This window comes from Lagopus muta, chromosome 1, assembly GCF_023343835.1.
Source record: "Lagopus muta isolate bLagMut1 chromosome 1, bLagMut1 primary, whole genome shotgun sequence".
Taxonomy (NCBI): Eukaryota; Metazoa; Chordata; class Aves; order Galliformes; family Phasianidae; genus Lagopus; species Lagopus muta.
Genome location: NC_064433.1, coordinates 3,391,553 through 3,408,899, shown reverse-complemented (window position 1 = coordinate 3,408,899; position 17,347 = coordinate 3,391,553). Strand labels below are relative to the sequence as shown.

General features: G+C 39.0%; 1 protein-coding gene across 4 annotated transcripts in view; it reads left to right on the top strand.

Annotated features, from left to right (window-relative positions):
- MKLN1 (muskelin 1) overlaps positions 1-17,347 on the top strand; it is a 679,793-nt gene that overhangs the window by 588,505 nt on the left and 73,941 nt on the right. For 2 of the 4 annotated variants that reach the window (XM_048933810.1, XM_048933809.1), the window contains exons 3-5: positions 7,480-7,622; positions 8,998-9,086; positions 15,049-15,158. In XM_048933810.1, coding sequence (XP_048789767.1) covers positions 7,480-7,622; positions 8,998-9,086; positions 15,049-15,158 — 342 coding nt within the window. Of the gene's footprint in view, positions 1-7,479; positions 7,623-8,995; positions 9,087-15,048; positions 15,159-17,347 lie in introns of all 4 variants that reach the window. The other 2 variants (XM_048933812.1, XM_048933811.1) reach the window with 1 other exon arrangement.

The following is a 17,347-nucleotide window of genomic DNA, read 5'->3' as shown; positions in this document are numbered from 1 at the left end:
AAGTCCCAAGTTCAAGCAGTGATGTGCAGCAGAGTATCTCTCATGCAAAGTTATTCTACTTACCTGTACATACAATAAGTACATGGAATTCGGATACTCCTTGTGAGTTAAGTCTCTGGGATTTTTCCTGTAGGTAAATCTTGCTGCTATGCTGTGAAGGTATATTGAAAATGTGTGCAACTGGCAGCTCCGTATCACAGTGGGGTCATGTCATCCAACTGAAAGGCTTTCATCCTAATTTTACTGATAGTATTATATACTGTTGTCTGTGAAAGTGTTTTCTGATAAGGAAGAGCTATGTTATCAATGCTGTTAGTGTTGTAAACTTGCTTCTGATGACTGATCTGCATCTACTGCTTGTTTCATTTTTTTTTTTTTAATATATCTTTTTTGTTAAACAGCATGGGAATTCCATCCATAGCTTGAAGCAGTTCTAATCTGTCTATTACATATTGATTGGAGGGTAATGGGTTTTGAGCATGTATTGCATCTCAAACTGTGCCATCCTTCACCTTGTTTTGTTCAGAAAGCATGTGGGTTTTTTTTTTTCTTTTTTTCTTTGAGCTCTCATGCATTCAGAAGATAAGGTTGGTTGTGGTGTAGCTTTAGACTGGGTTTTTCATGTAAGGTGTTCATAATTCTGCCATCTTGTTTTTGGGGTGATCCTGAATATTTTGTTCTGTTTTCAAACTGATTCTGAACTGGGAATTCGTTTCTTGTGGCTGGATGCTTTACAATATTCCCATTTGATGATTAAAGCTGACGAGCAGCAATACAAGTTCACAGAATCATTTGTGGTGAAAGAGACCTTTTAAAGGTCATCTGATGTAACTCCCCTGTGATGAACAGGGACACCTACAGGTAGATCAGGTTGCTCAGAGCCTAGTCTAGCCTGACCTTAAATGTGTTGAGGAATGGGATATCAGCCACCTCTCTGGGCAACCTGTTCCAAAGCTTCACTACTCTTGTCATAAAATGTTTTTTCCTTGTATTGCATCTAAATCTCCTCTCTTTTAGTTTAAAACCATTTCCTATCACAACATCCTGCTAAAGAGTCTGTCTCCTTCCTTCTCCTGGCCCTGTTCAGATACTGAAAGCTGTTCTCAGGTCTCCTTGGAACCTTCTCTGAGATCTGCAGCTCTTTCAGCCTGTTCTCATAGTGGAGGTGTTCCATCCCTTGGATCATTCTGGTGGCCCTCCTCTGGACACACTCCAGCAGATCTGTGTCTCTCCTGTGGTGAGGACTCCACATCTGGATGCAGTACTGTAGATGAGGTCTCTGCAGGGCAGAGTAGAGGGGCAGGATCACCTCCCTCACCCTGCTGGCCACGCTGGTTTTGATGCAGCCCAAGAATACAGTTGGCTTTCTGAGCTGTGAGGGCACATTGCTGGCTGATGTCCAGCTCTTCATCCACCAGCACCCCCCAGGTCCTTGGCTGTGCTCAAGCCTTTCATTCCCCCAGCTCGTGTTAATAGTCAGGGTTGCAGTGACTGAAGTTACATCAAGAATGTGGAATAAGCAGAGAATAATCAGAATCACTTCATCAAGTTCATGTGGTTTTTATTTGAGAGATTTTTCCATCAGTTTTACATGTATTGAGCACAGAATGAATGAAGATGTTATTGTACATCTTCTGCATCCAGCCCTGGAGAACTGGGCGTTGCCCTGCATGCTAAGCAAGTAATTTAAACCAAACATTTGACTGGAGAATTAAATATGTGTGTAGGAGGTATGCAGATAATGGCAACTGAGATTACTAAAACAGTGTCTCAGTTTTATTCTGTTTCCTTTGAAGACAAAAACGCAAAAAAAAAAAAAAAAACGCCCCAAAAAACAAAACACCTGTCTGCCCGAGTGGAAAAGACAGTCCCCTGGGATTCCTCTTGCTTGAATCTCTGCATGCAACAGCAAGAAAACAAAATGCTGTGCAGTTGTTTGTTTGTTCAGTGAGACCACTCCTGAGCACTGTGTAAGAGAGATGTCTTTGCAGTGTCTCCAATCTGTATTTTAGCTAACTCTCATGCTTCTTATCTAAGAGTTTAATGACGTGTTTAAAGCATATTTGCTGGTGTTAACATACCTGTTGTAATAACAACTTCAAAGGAGGATTGGGGAATTAATATTTGCAAAAGAGGCCTCTGCATGAAGTGTGTAGCTTCTACTATTGCACGTGAAGGAACTGTTCCAAGTTAAGGTCTCATACCCTATCAAAGAACTTCAGATTGGGTTATGTTCTGCTCAAAATAGATACTTCTCACACCTCCAACAGTGAAAGATTACCACATTTTGATGCAGGTAAAAGTTATAGACAGGATGTGTTTACTCATTCTCATAAACTGATGGAGTTCTAAAGGTAGAATCTTAGCTTGGAGAACTTCAGCTGAAACAGTAGTTAACCAATTAATAAGCATGGTGGGGAGAGAGAGGCTGAGGGAAATTGGTTGCTTTCTGACTATTTCATATTCCAGAAATAAAATGTGTCCACTTGATTTTTAATCTCCAAAATAGATGTTGAGCATCCTATGGCAAATGAAGTTATAAAGCATTTTATGGTTTTTGTCTTGGCATTTCTTCACTTACAAATTGGTTGCTTGTGCAGTGACACTGTTGTTAAAATATATGGGTGGCCATAATGGTATGGGACAGGAAATGCTGTAAAGCTTGGTAAAATACAGCTTTCCTCGTTTCAAACTTTATTAGCTGAAACAAGGGCTAAGACACAACGCGTGGACTAGTGCAGTTCAGGCTCACTGACACATGCTGGGGGGTATTTTAATAAGCTGCAACCCTAATTGCTGATTTGTCTCATCAGTGAGTCTCACCTTTGTGTAAGAGTTTACTAATTTGCCAGTGCTGAAAATATGAGTGAGTCCCTAAGCACTGAGTTATTCATTTCCCAGCTGAGTGAAAAAAAGCTCTACAGACACCTTTCTGTCAGAGCATTCCTCTTGCTAGGGTAAACATGAGTCAAAAGAACACATGTGAACTTCGGGGTTCATACAGTGCCTCAGAGCAGATCTGTACAGTGAGTGTGGTGAAGTGTGCACGAGAAGTTTATCAAGAAGGAAAGAAAGTGAAAGTGGAAGTATAAATATTTGAAATGCTGTTCTCTGGGTGTATATAATAGAGTCTAATTGTATGGGTGCGCTAGAGTTAAATCATTCTAGCAGCCATGAAAGCCAGGAATTATGAATGAATGCCAGTGAAAGGAAATACATATGACAGCTGTTTTTCTGTTTATTAAACTAGATATCTTTCTTGGGTCTTGAAATAGAATGACCCAGAAATTACATATTCAATAATAAACCTGTTATGTAGTAACCTATTCAGGCAGAAGAGGGCTGATAGTTCTATTTTTGAACTAGTTCTAGGCTTACATAGGAAGTGTGAAGCAGAAAGGCTGGTAGTGCTGAAGGCTGTGGCTCTGTTCTAAATGTGCATCCTGATGGTTCCAGTGATGGTATGGCTCAGGAGGCTGCATGCAGAACACTGAATTCCCCTCATGGCCTGATTAATAATGTGCAGAACAAAGGGACAGAATTAATTACAAAAACAATGGGTAAGTTTGTGTTATGGCCAGTGATCCTGTCAGGTATTTTCATTATTTTCTGCTTTTATTTTCAAATACAAATTAAGTTTCATTAGTCCCTAATAACAAGTGTGTGTAGTGCTGTATTGCAGCGGTTGACAAGCAGAAATGGTTCAAGAAAAAAATAAGTCAACATAGTACGATCTGAGTCTGTGAACAGGCATCTTGTGTAGTGCAGTTTGGAATCGGTTTCATTTGCTTTAATGCAGAGGTGCAGGATCTGAGCTGTTGGAGAGCACATGTAGAATGTTAGTGGCTTTCTCCAACAATTAGTTTCATTTTTGCATCTGAGAAGAGCGGTTTTCCACTCCTGAGTTGCATCCTACTGTAGATCATATCAGCAACTAATTTAAAACACATTTGTAGAGTTTGTACTCAGTCGTGTGATGCAGGAGCGTGCATGTGGTTGTCATCAAATGGTGGCCTGGACCAGAGCTTCAAAAAAGTTTGGAACTGATTGCAGCTCCCAGTGTGACAGGGTTGGATTTGTATTCTTGGGTGCACATAACTGGCTGTTGAGGTGCCATGCTCTGCTCTTTGTGCATCTTCACTTACTGACACGCTTACTTATGGAGCACAAGTTTTGCTCTTCTAATGCAATCTAGCATCTTGTTTGTAAGTGTGGTAGTTTGAAGCTTTCTGTGCAGCTACTCCATGTGGTGTCAGTATGCCATGCTTTTAATGAACAAATATTTAAGCTTGTAATTTGGATTGTTGGAATACTTCTGAATACTCCAGTTAAGTGCACTGATTCTGCTTATGGCAGTATGTCTGAAAAGTGTTATGTAACTATATTCGTGTATATATATATATGTGTGTGTGTGTGTCTGCCTGAAACCTCATAGACTTGTTCTCTACAGATGTCTTCTCTTCAGTTATTTTCATAACGTAATAGAAATGTAAGATCAAATCTGTCTTTGAAAGCTATAGAGGATAGTGTGCGACACTAAAATCCTGCTAACAGCCCAAGAACATCCCTGCTGCCACCTATTTGCAGTTCTTGAGGAGATGTGTGTGTGTAGATGTGTGTATATATGTGTATGTATATACACATACCTGTTCGAGTGTGTGAGATCTGTAGCATGTACTCACAGTGGCCTCTGTGTGTATATATCTTTGTATACATAAAAAATCTGCCTGTATTAAAAGCTGCATCTGTATTTTTGTGTTTTGTGTGTGTTTACACACGTGTATATTTTTATACAAGGGTGCTCTGAAAGTAATGCCTCCTATTTTATTAGGCTTGTGTGGCATGTAGGCTCTTGTTTGTTGCTGACAAAAATGCTTAGTGAATGGCGATGACTGCTGAAAAATAGTGTTTTGTAGCTGAGAATTTGCTCAATTGAATAGTGTTATTTTGCCCTTTGTGTCTCTTGTATTTCCCATGGGAAGGAATAAGAAGCATTACTTTCAGAGCAACCTGTGTATATAAAAACTACAAAAAGCATTGCTAGGTTCAGGTATTGGGCGCAGGTGTTGAGGAACACTTGGCTTCTGGTTCCCTACCAGTCTTCAGCTTTTGTGTTGGTGTCCTTTAATCTGTGTGTGACTCAGCAGGTGCTGGGATGTGTGGGAGCAGGAAGGAGGGCTGTCTGTAGCCTTCAGAAATAATTGCTGTCCATGTGGAGCAATTGCTGTTGTCTTACTCTGCTTTAGACATCTTTTGGAAAGGATTCGTCTGCATTCCTGGATTACTTTGTATTTTAGAGCACGAATCTGATAATGCAGGATGAAGTTTATGTCAAGCTTTTGCATATCTTGCAGAGCACCTGGGAAGGTATTCCTTCATGCTCCAAGCAGGAGGTTTGTGATTCCAGCAAGATTTAACAAATGCAGTTGCTGATGCTAGCAGTGCTGGTGTCACTTGTTCAGTTATGGGAGAAATCTGCAGGGAGGATCTGATGGTGGAGGAGCTCTTATTGTGTACTGTCTGTTCTGCACGGGAATTCTGGCAACTGGCTGTGCTGTGTATCAATACTGCCATGCTACAGGACTGTGCCCTTACTCATCCCTTCCTTCTTTCTGTCTTAAAAAATTTTGTTTTCTGGATAAAACTGCTTTTTGCCCCTAAGTTTGGAAATTACTTGGAGACAGAAGCTTAGCTTTCTGCTAGTTAGCTGAAATTATGTTCTGACATCCAGATGAGTGGCACAAAACTAAGCAGTTTTCATTTAAATACTTAACGGGGAAAAAATATGTTTGGAAAAGCACCAAAGCATTCTTCTGTCGCATCCGAGCACTGCTGATATAGACCTATTTTCTTCATTGCTGGAAACATCCTTGGCTGTAATTCCTCTCTATCCTTAAAAGGTACCCATCTGCATTATTCAAGATAACTGCTGCTTGTGGAGTATTTTCCTAAGCTTAAGCTCTTTGTGAGTCATAGGATCATTAAGCTGGAAAGGACCACTAAGATCATCTAGTCCAGCCATCTCCAGGAGCTCACCGTGCCTGCAGCTCACACTTCCTAGTTGGCCAAGCCAGCTCTCCTGTCTCCTTTGTAGTAAGAACCAATACTTGAGATCACCTGTATATCCTGATGCTCTCCAGAACAACATCACTGCTGCTCTTATGTTCAGAATTAATTGCTTTATAGAGCCATGGCAGGACAGAGATGAGATTCCCTAAAGAGATGGGAAAACCTTGTTCTGTTTCTCGCCCGAGACATGTCCTTCTAGGGTAAGATTGTCCCTCAAGATGGAGCTGCTTAGCACAAGCAGGGCAGTCTTTCCAGCACTTTGTGGAAAGTTGCTGCTTTCTGCTGGTAGGCAGTCGGAGCAGTCATGTGCATGCACACACCGCGTAGATAACCGTTGTTGAAAGACTTGAAATACGGCCTCGTGTGTGTTTTGGCAGTACTACTTTCTGGAAAAAGGCCACCGGCAGTGCCTGCAGGGGAGGTGTTCCACACCACCTTAGTTGTCTGCTTGAGAAGCATAGCCTTGATCATAAGGTTTTGTAACCAAATCCAGAGCAATGAGTAATTTTGATTCTGCTCTTAGTTTTAGTTTGTCTGCTGTGCTGCTTATTTCTGAGAAGTCAGACAAGAAAATTAAACATTGTTTTCAGGTATGAATCTCAATGTATTCTGTGAAGCAGGATGTCTCCGGAGTCCCTCCACTGTGACCTACTTTGTAGTGGAAGGTTAAATAAGCTTGGGGTGCTCAATGGTTCCAGATGAATGACGCAAAAATTCTGTGTACGCTTTTCAAATGGAAGAAATCTTTTGCTCCAGCAGTGCTGGGAAGCTGATAGCTGTGGTCTGAACGTAAATAATCTGCTGGCTTGATCCCTACACTGCTGGGGGATGTCTGTGTTAGGAGGAGCAAATGTTTACGTAGGAGAACACTTTCATCACTTCATGTGCAAGGCCCCTGTATTGTCAGTTAAGTGGTGAGGTTTTATTTGGGATGCCTAATAAGCAGTTGGCTCCTACATTAGCCACAAAATCAAGCTTAGTCTGTATTCAGTGGTTAAATAGTGTCAGCCTAGAGAGGAAAAGTATTTGATGTTCTCTTAGCATGTGGAACATACTGTATTTATCTAATTGTGCATTCAGTTTAGGTTTCATTTCAGGCTCTAGTGGGCGTCTGAGTCATCATTCTTGTTAGATCCGTCTTATTTGCTAGATTTTGGGAAGTCTTGCATCTAACTTGAAGGAATGTCTGTAAGCCTTGAATAGCAATGCTAGGAATAGGCACTTAAACTCAGTCTTTTTCCTGGATGAACTTTTAAAAAAGTAATATTCCTAAAAAGCCTTTGTTTTTTAGGAACTGAAAATAAGCAGGAATAATGGGGGGGGGCTCACCTTAATTTTTTGTTTTGTTAACAGAATATTTGAAGGCAGCCTTTGCTTTAATATTGAAATGCACTGTTATCTCTTCCACAGTATTTGATTCTGAAACTTGAAAGACCTGCCATAGTTCAGAGTATCACGTTTGGCAAATATGAAAAAACACATGTCTGCAATTTAAAGAAGTTTAAAGTCTTCGGTGGGATGAATGAGGAAAACATGACAGATCTCTTATCCAGGTAAGATGTGATTTCATCAGCTATGACAATCATAAAGGCTGGACCAAAATGCTCTTCCCCTTCACTGCCCAACAGATAGGTGGTTAACAGTGTAAAAGAGCTTTTGTTGTGATCCTGAAGTTAGCTGCCCTTGTTTATGGTCAGGTCAGAGAGCAACAAGCCCAACACTTGCTCCAGAAAACCTTTCTTATCTTGCTCTAACCACAGAATTTGTGGAGAATGTGCTCCTGGAGGCTTTAAAGACCTGAGAGCAAGAGGCAACATTGGATTTGTGATTTCCTTCTTCCTTGTGCCTGAGGCACAATATAAATGATTCCCCAGGTGTGGGAAACTTAAAGAAGCTTTTAAAAGCACAAGTAGCCTACCTATGTCAAGAGCCTCACTGCAGCTATAAGGATCTAAACCAGTCAGCTGCTCTGTCTAGCTTCAAATAAATAAATCAGATAAGCAAACAGAAAACTTTTTTTTTTTTTTTTTTTAGTTTGATTTCTAGTTATGCTGGTAAGGACTAATGAAAGAGCCTTTGGGCTGTTCAGGCCTTATTGTGAGCTTCTGGGAAATTGCTAATGTAAATTTGCAAGGGCCTTTTAAGGTCTCTTCTTTCAGAAAGGGGAATGATTTAAATATCTAGGAGCACAAGATGAGTAGCAAGAACTAATCTATTTTTGGAGGCCTACAGAAGGAAACTCCACCTCCAGGGAATGTGTTGGTGTACGTCATCTTTAGTCAAGTAAATTAGCCATGGAGAAACATGGGACATTCTTTGCAGGTGTCCTTCTAGCCACATTTCTCCCTGTCTGTCCCCCCTCTTTAGGTAGACCAGTCTTGCACTTTAGCTTTATTGCTGCTGGAATTTTCTAGGGTAGAAATTTTTAGTAGTGTAGTAGTTACTGATATCTAGTGTTGTTTCACTTGTACCAAAGTTTAATTAAAATCTGTATTTTGGGACCTGTAGCTACATCTTCAGTACAAATGAACCTATGATTTTTGATGTTATACTAAATAGTTTTTATAAAGTGTTGCTCATAAATGGATCACAAAAACACTTCAGCAGTGTGATAATTCTGGGAGTTGGGTTGTCTCCATCTCGAACAGAAAAGTGCAATTCAAATTGCTTGCTGAAGTCACAGGGTCACTAGTGCACGCAAGCAGCATTGATCTGCTGTCAGTTCCACCCCCAAAACCACTAACCAGTGCTGCCTCCCAGGGAGATAAGATGGTGGATAGCAGTCCAGGCATTGGTCCAGCATGCATACTTATGATTTATAGTAATATGAAACAAGCATCTCATTTCAGGCATGACCTAGATTGCATTTGTTAGCTAGTTCTAAAATACAAGGTAAGATTTAGTAACCGTATTTATTTTTTCCCACAGTGGCTTAAAGAATGATTATAACAAAGAAACATTCACCTTGAAGCATAAAATTGATGAGCAGATGTTCCCCTGTCGATTCATTAAGATAGGTAAATGCATTTTTTCGGCATTCTGAGTAGAAAATAATCTCTTAGTCTTGTGCCAGTCTTGGCACTTGTGACTCCATTGTACTAGGAAAAGCATCCAAAGTAGTTGTTCCATTTCATGATCTTTTAGGCTGGTTTGGAACACAGTGAAGTCCTGTTACTAAGAAATAATAGCTACATAACATAAATCCTAGGGACTGAAAGCAAAGTGCTGTAATTTTCAGAAATGCAGTTGTTGAGCCAACTAATTGCTGGAGAAGCTGCTTACTGTCCTACTATAAATTGCTATGTAGAGCTTAAAAAGACAATCATTAAGCTAAATACAAGTAAAAGTTCCTGTATTGACAGCTGTAGAACTTGGAAAAGTTTCTTTTTTTTTTTTCTCCCAAACTCGTTCAACATAAAGCAACAGCAGAAGCCTTTGTTTTGTTTTTGTCATCTTGCTACTCTAATCTTGAAGTCTCACTTCTGCCTAAAGATGCTGTCCAGGAGCAAGGAGGAGTTATACTATGTGATTTTTACAATAGTTTCTCTGGAGAAGCTTGCTAAAGGGGAGGGTATGTGTGCAAATGATGTCTTGTTACTGTGACTTTTGATGGGGGCAGGGCTGTTTTTTTTTTTTTTTTTTTTCTTGCTTCATACATGAGAGTGTCTTAGAGTTGCCATTATTTATACTGGTTGGATATAATGCATTAATTTAGAGCCTTTCACCTTTACATAGGTAAGCAGGTTTATCTTCCCCTTCCTACCTGCCAAGACAGTAAAAGCATTACTGCTTTTATGCTGTTGAAGGTGAAAGACCGAGGAGGTAGCTGCTGAAAAATGGAATGAGATCCTTATTGACTAACTTAGGAGCTCAAGAGTGTTTTCAAGTGTTACGTAGTTCCTTTGCCAGGACTTTGGTGATAGCTGCTCCCTTGGTGCCCTTTGCTGGTGCCTTCACAGCTTTCTGAATCACTTCTCACGTTGATCTGAGAAAGTGAAAGCATCAGTTTAGGAACTGAATGATCATTTGTATGCTGTAAATCAGAGTGTTTCCCATTTTTAGAAAAGTGGAGAAATTGGTTGGTTGGTTTTGTTTTGGGTTTTTTTGGCTACTTCTTTTGGAAGCATCTGACATCCACTTGGCTTTAGGAAACCTGAAGTGGAGTAAGGAAATAGTTTAAGGCTGACAATGTCACAAAAGTTAAATTGATTTTTAACACTTACTGAAGCTTTTGGACAGTGTTATAAATGCATATATATATATATATATATATATATATATATTTAATATATATATATATATATAATATATTATATATATATTATATATATATATTTATATTTATATATAAATTTATATATATTTATATATATATATTTATATAATATATATATATATATATATATATATATATATATAATATATATTATATATATAATTATATATATATTTAATGGCTTACAAACAGCAAATAGTTACCAGAGATCTAAAAGGGTGAATAGAACAAATCCTAGCTACTGCTCTGGATGTTTAAATCATATTCCTGCAGAATATATTCTACTTGAATGTTAAGAAGCATAGCACTGTACTGGAATTTGTTAGGAAAGTGAAGTGCTGATGAATTCTACTACCAAGACTCTGCTCTGACTGACATGAGTTACGTTAGAGGTGGCTTGTTTTGTTGAAATGGCTTCCTTGCATAGCAATAAGTATCCTGCGTTGCAAAAAGGCATGTTTCATTGTCACTTGCTCTCCAGTTATTGTTTGAGATTAATTTTCCTTTTTAGCTATATGAATATCCTTTCATTTCTTGAAGCATCTTCTGTGAAGAAATTCCTGTGCTAGCTCAAAAATTGAAATGATCTCTGGACTAACACCTATTAATTTCTAGTTGCTGCTAGCGTCATTTTCTTTATAAAGTTGGCTGTTTTTTCTACTGTGAAACAACTGTAAAATGATGTTACGAAATTCTGTTATTTTTCAGGTTCACAGTGTGAATATGTTTTCAGTTTGTTAGAGTTTCCAAGCTGCTAGCCAAAGTAACTCAAAATTCGAAATACCGTGCTGTGTTCCTTGTCACGCTGCCAGTAAACACAAGGCCAAAATCTGCCCTTTTGGACTTGTAGAGAAGGACACTTCAGAAGTTTTTGTTATCAGTGAAGCTTGCGTGTTTGGAGAAGGCGTTATTTAATTCAGCAGTCACTTGCATAAGGCATTTGCTTTATAATTCCGAAGATAGCCAGGTCTGTACACAGCTACCAACAGCACGACAGTGAGGGTCATTTATTTTTTTAGGGGGAAAGAGGAGAAATATGGCATGAGTGTATCTGTGAGATGCTGGAGAAGAACTTCCTAAAACTTCCGTTGCCCGTATTTCAGACTGGTAGGAAGCAGAAGAAATGAATTCCTTCTCAATTTGTGTCAAGAAGAGACATGTGCTTCTTCCAGTTTAATTAGTTCGACTTCAGTTCCTTAACACTGAAATGCCCAGCTGTGGGCTTCTGACCTACTTGACAAGTGATTTCTCTGTTTCATGTAGCACCTTGTTAAAGAGCTTAGGAAAGGGAAGGAAGATATTTATCTGGAAAAAATAGTGAGGAAGAAGCTTCTTAATATACGTGAACTTTCTGACTCTTTGTTTATTTTCCTTTTTTTGTGGTTTCTCCAGACAGATTTTTTTGCCCTTGAAAGCAGAAGGTGTTGTAAAGAATGATTGCTGTGAAAGAGTTGGAAGACGTGCAGGATGTCATTCTTATGCCAGTTTGTTACTAGCATGGGATTTACTAAACTGAGGTTTTTGTGCATTAGAAATGAGCAGTGCTTTCTTGACGGATGTTTCCTACATGAATTCTATAGACTACATCTGTACCTGCGTGTTTTAAACATACGTTGTTTGTGTGACTGCTGCGTGTGGATGAGACACAGAAATCAGACTGGGACATGTCATCTAAATGATTGTACTGCTTAGCATCTAATGTTTTCTGTAGTGTATAGGATGGCAATCTTTGTCAAGGCGTAACTTGCAATTATTGATAAATATCCCCTAAAATCGTTCTTGTGCAGATAAAAACCTGCTGAAGTGACCTAAATACATACCTTCTGCTTCTGTTAAAGAGGTATTGATTTTTATTTTATTACTATTTTTTCCTCTCTGCGGGGCTCCTCTCGCTGTGTGGTGATGGTTCAGCTGGTCTGAACAGTTGTTTGCATTTCAGGGTGGATTGCTGTAGTACACGCAGCCAAAAGAACCGAGCTGAGATAGCTTGATGGTAAAAATTGAAGAAATATTCTAATGTTAGGCTTCAGGTTCATCAGCTTTGGTGGAAACATTTTTCTATTTCAAAGGAGTATGTGTTTGTTTATATAGGAGGTGGAAAAAAGCAATATGGAAAAGAGAAGGCAGAATAAGTTGTGGTTCCTGCAAATACGTTGTGGGATAGGATCAGTAAGGCTGGGAAAGACCGCTGAGGTTATGTAGTCCAACCACTGACTCATCACCACAGTGCCCAGTAACCCGCAAGGTGGCCTCTTTGCCAGAAGTAGATTAGTCTGAAGTTCTGCTTTGTGTTGTTTCCTAATATTGTGGAGTAACTTAAACGATCAGACTTGGTTTTCTATGCCCATTTTATGCTAGGGAAGCATTCGTTCTGTGTTCCTTGTGCATTTTCACTTATGTGTCTTACTTAAAGTTTGAATACAGCGTGGAAGTCTTGTTGTTCGAATCAGTTTTTGTGGGGATCAGAACAGTGAGCAGGACTGCTGAAAGCGCTGAGTTAACTGAAGAGGGGTGTCAGTAAGCTGATTGTTTTGCATTTCTTTTGATTGATAGCTACATAGCATCCTTACGTACATTGCCGTTCTTATTTAGGACTGTAGTTGGCTACTGAGGTGGGAGGGTGAATTGTTGATTGTACCAGAAGAAGCTGATTTAAGTTCTGAGAGCTGCTAAATATAGAAATATAGAATATAGAATATAGAATATTTCTATATAGAATATAGAAATATAGAGGTGGACTCCTGGTTTTTCATATTTTTTTCCTGGAAGGAGGTGGCAAAGCTGTAATATTTAAGTTTGGTTTTTCACCTCGTTAACTCAACCTTAAGAAACCGGCCTCAAGCTCACCATTGGGAGATTCATGGTCTCAATCCATTTGAGGTGGTCTGTGGCTTGGTTCAGTGTTTCAGCTGAAGAAACCGGTGAACAGATTTTGATTCTTTATAGCTGAATGAATACCAAATTTAGCTTCAGTTTGGCCTGTGTGTTCAGTTCAGAGGACAAATAAGAGGTTTTACCCTATGGTAATCTGTCAGTCTATCATCTTAATATGAGGAATGCCTGGATTGTTCACTATCTCTAGCATTTGGAAGTTTGTTGCCCTCCCAGGCAACGTGAGAAAGCAATCACATAGTGACTGTCGATGCCTTCTTGTGTTTCTGTGCAGGGAGTGTAGTATCTTTTCATGTAGAACACACACCAGTTATTTCATCAGTTCTCATAGTCTCTCTGGTAACATCTTTGAGCTTACTGATATGTTTGAATTTAAAAGTAGTAAGGTTTTATGATATTAAGATAAAAACATCTGGCTTAGCTTTTTCTCTACACCAAAGAAGCTTATTGGGCAGAGTTTTTGTTGGGAATTGCTCTGAGATCCTCTCACTTGTGATGTTGAGCAATCAAGTGGAAATAAACTATTTGGGATGATTTTAAAATCATGAAGAATTATATACTCGGAGTATCTTAGAGTCTTTTCTAAAAATCTGTTCTCCTGATGACTGTTCCCAGAAGCTGTTTTAAGTCCTTAGCAGTAGGTTTGTAGAAACAGCTTTTAAAATTAAGAGTGCCATGCATTTGGACGTAGGCTCTGTGCCCAAATATATTGTGGAAAATAATGGATTTAACTTTGAGGTACGATTAAGCAACTAAGAATCTTTAACAGTAGCGACTTTAGAATGGATTTTGGGTTTCGCTTTCTCAGTGAATATGTCAGCATACCCCTAGTTCAAGCAGTTAGTAATCTCACGGTACTTCCTAGTGGTTTGAAAGACAACTAGCAATTACTCTGTGGGAGGGATAGTTTCTATGGAAGGAAGTAGTGGACTCTGTGCTGTTGCTGGTAATGAATCATTCATCTCTAAATGCTGTCTTTCCTGTTTATCAGTTATGGTCAAATAGAAAGGATGCGGGAAAGGAAACCACTTGATTTCACTGAAAGTTTAAGTGTTCACATAAAAACTTTTTGGGAGTTGGAATTGTTCTGAAGCAAAACCAACTCTTAATCAACAGGCTAAGTTTGATAGGTCAATGCAAGAAGGTAGATGTTACAGCAGAGTGGTAGAGGAGCCTTAAGTGAGACGCTGCAGTGTGTTTCACACTTAGTGTGCTTGTCCCGATACCCAAATAAAACAGTATTGGTTAAAAAAGCTGCATATGTTTAAGCTGTTTCTTTTGTGGGTTTTTTTTTTTTTTTTCAAAAGAAGAAAAATTAGATGCAGCTTTTAAATTGGAAACTGACAGTTTTTCCTCCCTCTGCCCTCCACAACTTACAGACGTTACTAATTTTGTAAAATTCAAAATACGTGAGCTTCTTGTCTTCACCGTTAGGGAGAATAATTGCTGCTGACAAAAGTAGAAATAAATGCACTGTGAGAAGCAAACAGCGTCTCTAGTGTCCATTCAAAGCTTTTTGCCTCCTAGTTGTTCAAAATGATAGCATTGTTGCTCTTTTACTTAAAGCAAGCTTCTGCTTTGTAATGATCTGTGTTAATGTTTAGCACAGGTTGCTTTAAATGACAGCTTTAACATGGTGTGATAATTTTGCCTAAACTTTCTTAAACTAAGACTTCTATAAAGTCATAAATACTGAATTTTATTTAACTTTCAGAAGTGTACTGTTTATGTAGTGCTATGTGTAGCCTGTTAGGACTTGTGTAATGTTTGGTATTTATGTGTCCTTTTTCTCCTTTTCCTTTCTTCTCCAGTTCCACTGTTATCCTGGGGACCTAGCTTCAATTTTAGTATCTGGTATGTTGAACTTAATGGCATTGATGATCCAGATGTGGTCCAACCGTGCCTCAACTGGTACAGCAAGGTAGGCCTGCATTTTAGGTGCCTGTTTGCTTGAGGATTTGTCATTTCAGAATCTCGTGAAGCTTCTCTTACTGGAATTATGTGACCTTTTCATTCCTTGAATATCGGCTTTTGAAACAACAAACACACATAGATAAAACTGAAACCATGTGGCTGACTTTGACTTTGAGTCTTTTTGTATCTGTAGCTTTTATAAAAGAAAACAGCAAAAACCTGCTAGGTAGCATCACAAGAAAAACTAAAAGGAATGTGGAGTCAAAAGGGGACAATGTGATTAAATTCATGTTTGCATTGGAAACGAAAGAAGTCATAAAGATTCCGCTTCTGTCTCTGCTTACCTTTTGATTAGTCTTTCTTTTACCATGCAGTTAAGCTCTTCTTCAGAGCTATATGTGAGTCTGGAGGCATCTGGGTTAACTATGTAGCTTTTGTTACACGGTATGGGTTTGTTTAAAGAGAATCCTCCTTAGTGTCTTAACTTGCTGCAGATCTTTGCACTTCTCATGTTTCCCTCCTAATATCTTCTGCTGAATATTCTGAAATTGAGGGAGCTGACACTGCTGGACTATGAGATGATTTATGCCATTTGTCACTTCGGACAGAAAGTTCAAGGGTTTCTAAATGTTATTTGTATAAGCTGTACGTAATTGGGTACAGCAAGTGTTCTGTGGGAGAATGAATTGAAAACCAGAATTTATTTTAGTGCTATTTTTACTGCATGTAAGTTCTCAGTAATACCGTGTGAATTTCGTGAATTGTTCCAGAAGAAATTCTTCCCAGTTGAATAAGACTGAGCAGCAGAGCGTCATATCTCTGCTTCCAAAATGAAGTCAAAAAGGGGAAGGCTGTTGATGGTAATATTCGGACTCCTTCCCCACTGTATGGTGCTGCCAGTTGAATTAGAGCTGGTAGTACGGCCACGAGGTTTCTTTACTAATTTGTAAATATTTGCAGCAACATCACAGGCTTCCTTCTGAAGGATTTCAGAGCAGTACTAATAGTCACAGGAGAAGCTGTAGCTGCTTTAATTGTAAAGTGTTATTTTGGTCATTAGGCTGCTAATTTCTCATGTTTGGTTAATAGAAGCTGCTGATGGTTTTCTGTGCTTCTTTCTCCTAACTCTGCGCATGGTGGTCTCTGGCATTTTTCACTAGTTGCAATTATGAGGTTATGATTTTTCGTTCAAATCTTTTTTTTTGGTCGAGAACAGTCTGATGTTGACATCCGTTTTGTTAGGTCTTATCCCATGGAATCTACACTTCTCATGGTCTGCATGTATGTAGTTACAGCTTCTTCAAGGAGTGCCAGCATTGTTCTTCTAAAGCTTAGAGCCCTAAAGCAACAAGACAGAGACTTAGTCATGACTGTTTGGATCAATTGCCAAATTTTTGGTGATCATTGTGTGTCAGTGTTCTCTTCTCCCACGGTCTGCTGTTACCAAAGCCATGTAGGAGGATATAAGCTGACCCTTATGTGGGGAAGGGCAGCAAAGTTATCTGTTTTTTCCATTTGAGGCAGTGCAGGTATTATCTTGCATATTCTTGAAAGTCTGAAGTATTTGGAAATCTAATAATTGTTCTCTATTGCCTGAGACATCAGACAAGGAGGTTCTCCATGAAGTTGCCCGTCCTTTTTGTACTGTGTGCTTCAACCAATAAAATCTTCCTTTTCCTAGGGGAATAGGATTAGATGTGACACATAATAACTGGAAGAAAAAAAAAAAAGTAGGCTTTCTCAGTTGGCTCTTCACTCCTTTTTCCTTATTGGTTAGCTCACCTGACAGCTTCCTGCAGGCCTTACCACGTCAGTTTTACTGAAGAGTAAGCATACTTTGGGATCTAAAAAGTAGCAGTTTATGGATGGCTTTCATTTTTGTTTTTCATAATGAACAATGTAAAATATTTTTAATTGTAACTGTATATTTCACAGCGTTAACATCTTAGTGTCATGCTCTAGTTACGTTTTTAACCAAAGTAATTATTTACAGATTCAGATCAAAGCCATTCTTTGATTTGTGATCTTTTTAAGCTTGCATGAAGCATGCAAAGAGGAGCCTTTCATATGCTTTTTAGACTCATTTTTTTGCGTAAGATATTTTTATACTTAGCTTCTGTAGTACTACTGTGGTGTCAATCAAGTACCAACTTCTGTATTAAATCAAGTGGCCAATTGCCAGTAGTCAATCCATGT